Source organism: Priapulus caudatus, unplaced genomic scaffold (assembly GCF_000485595.1).
Source record: "Priapulus caudatus unplaced genomic scaffold, Priapulus_caudatus-5.0.1 Scaffold631, whole genome shotgun sequence".
In the NCBI taxonomy this organism is placed as follows: domain Eukaryota; kingdom Metazoa; phylum Priapulida; class Priapulimorpha; order Priapulimorphida; family Priapulidae; genus Priapulus; species Priapulus caudatus.
In genome coordinates, this window is record NW_014577692.1 from 89953 (window position 1) to 92707 (window position 2755).

At 44.4% G+C, this 2755-nt stretch overlaps 1 protein-coding gene across 1 annotated transcript in view; it reads right to left on the reverse strand.

The window, feature by feature from the left end:
- Positions 1–2755, reverse strand: part of LOC106812294 (glutamate receptor ionotropic, kainate 3-like) — a 29016-nt gene that overhangs the window by 2938 nt on the left and 23323 nt on the right. Inside the window, 4 exon segments of the mRNA XM_014816131.1 lie at positions 117–382; positions 655–877; positions 1978–2319; positions 2321–2539. Coding sequence (XP_014671617.1) covers positions 117–382; positions 655–877; positions 1978–2319; positions 2321–2539 — 1050 coding nt within the window.

Here is a 2755-nt window from a genome sequence, read left to right on the forward strand (position 1 = left end):
AGAGAGAGAGAGAGAGAGAGAGAGAGAGAGAGAGAGAGAGAGAGAGAGAGAGATGGAAGGGTGGGAGAGAAAGGGTTAATCACAACCTAGGCATTCTTAACGTAAGTAAAACGTACCTGTTCTATGTAAGCCTGCTGTCTGCGTTTCCATAGAAACTCTACGACGCCCATCACCATCGCCACTATCGTGCCACCGAGGAGAGCGACGAAGACGCCACCTAGTGTGCTCGTATCTAAGCTGCTCGCTTCGTCTTTCTTCGTTTCGATGGCCTGACACTGTGTGCCTGCCTTCTCCTTCCACCATCTATCTTTGATTATGTGAAACTGTGATTCTTCGGTGAGGTTTAAGATGATGCTGGATAGTATGTCCCTCATGCGAGAATCTGTATTAGAAATACACTGTGACAAGTCTATAGTAATTATCAATACTATATATATCATTGCCAGCTAATGGTGTTTTTAATGCAAATAATCTGCTAGTCTAAATCTGTCCAATGACAAACACACACAAAAACAAGCAAACAATCAACCCACCAACAAAGAACAAACAAGCAAAGAGACATAAACAAACACATAAACAAACAAACAAATAAATAAACAAACAAACAAACAAACAAACAAACAAACAAACAAACAGACATTTCATCATACTTACTTCTCGGCGTGCCTATTCCGTATCCTTTAGAGTCTAGCAAGCCGCCCACCTGCTGAAGCGAACAGTCTCTCAGTATGTTATACTCCACCATAGTTGACTCCATGAGGTAGGCATACTTCTCCCTCCGCACCTTCTCCATGCCTGTCGTGCTCGAGTTAACGAACACGTCCGGGTTAGAGTTCATGAAAGCCCACATGCGCTCGTACGTCGGTATCTTGGACTCCTGGTGGCAAACGAACGTATATTATGTGTAAATATATACGTATATTACGTATATATGGAGAGAATCGTATATTAGCTGCTATATTCGTTCAGTGTTGGATTGTTCGCGTACGTTTAATGTAGGTAGCGTCAAATTCTATTTACGTACTCATATATTTAATTACTTATTTATTTATTCATGCATATTTTACCATCCTTATGTACCCTCCCTTTCCAGAGAGACCGCGCTTGCATGTAAACGACCACTGTGAATCATTTACGGACTACAAGCAACACTTGAGCAGACCAGTCAAAATTATTTCCCGCAAATGAATTGAATTGCCTCTAAAATGCAATGTCATTATTCTGTTAGCAGCGCAGCTTAAAACGAACGGCTAGTACATGGATGAATGTGGCGTAGCTACTATTAAGTTTAAACTGTAGATGGCAGTCTCGAGACGTGCATAAATACTTAACAGCCGCCAGGAGAGTACGAGCGCCATGTCGCCGATACTTAATAAGATCTATCGACGTAATATTAAATTGCGGCGACAATTCCGGAATATTCGCGAGTAAAACCATGTCTTTTCGAGCGAGAGCAAATAACGCCCCCCACCCACACACATATTTTACGTATAAATACCATGTATATATATATATACTACTACTACTACTACCACCATTACTCAACAGTGTTAGACGTATAAAGGGTAATCGTATATATACATATATATGTGTGTGTGTGTGTGTGTGTGTGTGTGTGTGTGTGTGTGTGTGTGTGTGTGTGTGTGTGTGTGTGTGTGTGTGTGTAGTGGTGTGCAGTATGTGTTGTGTAGTGTGTGTGTTTGTGTGTCGTTAATGTATGTGTGTGCTGTGTATATGTGTGTGTGTGTTGTGTGTTGTGTGTGTGTGTTGTGTGAGGTGTGTGGTGTGTGTGTGTGGTGTGTTGTGTGTGTGTGATGTGTGTGTGTTGTGTGTGTGTGTGTATGTATGGTGTGTGTGTGTGTGTGTGTGTTGTGCGTGCGTGCGTGTGTGTGTTGGTGTGTGGTGTGTGTGTGTTGTGTGTGTGTGTGTGTGGTGTGTGTACAACATAGGCAGCACGCCACGTGCGGTCACACTCACCCGGAAGAAGTTCTGCGTCGAACCGGAAGCCACGCATCCGTACTTGATGTCCGTCTGTCCGGCTAGGTCGTCTGCGTTCTCTATCGGCGTCACCATGCGAGCGACGGTGAGAAACGCCGCCAGGTTCGCTGTATACGACGAGATGATGACTAGAGTGAAGAACCACCAGATGCCGCTAGCGAGGCGCGTCGACGTCGCTCGCGGCATGATCTCGCATCCCTGCTGCATGAGCGAGCCGATGGTGAACCACAAGCTGTTCATCACCGTGAACTGATTCTCGATCAGATCCGAGTTGCGGTTGCACGGATGCGGATTGTACCACTCGTACGGCGAGAAGCGAGCGGAGCACGAACAGCAGCAGAGACACACCCAGGTAGGCTACAATGACGTACACCCACACGTCGAGCGCCAGGGGGCGCAGAAAGCCGAATAGTTCCGGGTCCTTCTGTTTGGGTTTCTTGAACAGGATACTGATGCCGAGAGTCATAAAGGGCTTCGTGAAGTCGACGTCGTCCTCTCGCTGTGCTGTTATCGTCAGCGGCGCCACGGCCAGGTCTGCCTTCTACAACACGACAACAACATCGTCGCAATCATAATCATAATCATAATCATAATCATAATCATAATCATAATCATAAACAAAACAGAATAATCATAAATCAAAACAGAAACATAATCATAATCATAACATAATCATAGAGTATTCTTCTCTTTTTTTCTTTTGGCTATTATAGATAATAATAATAATAAGAACAATTAGGACCATGCAAGCAATCAC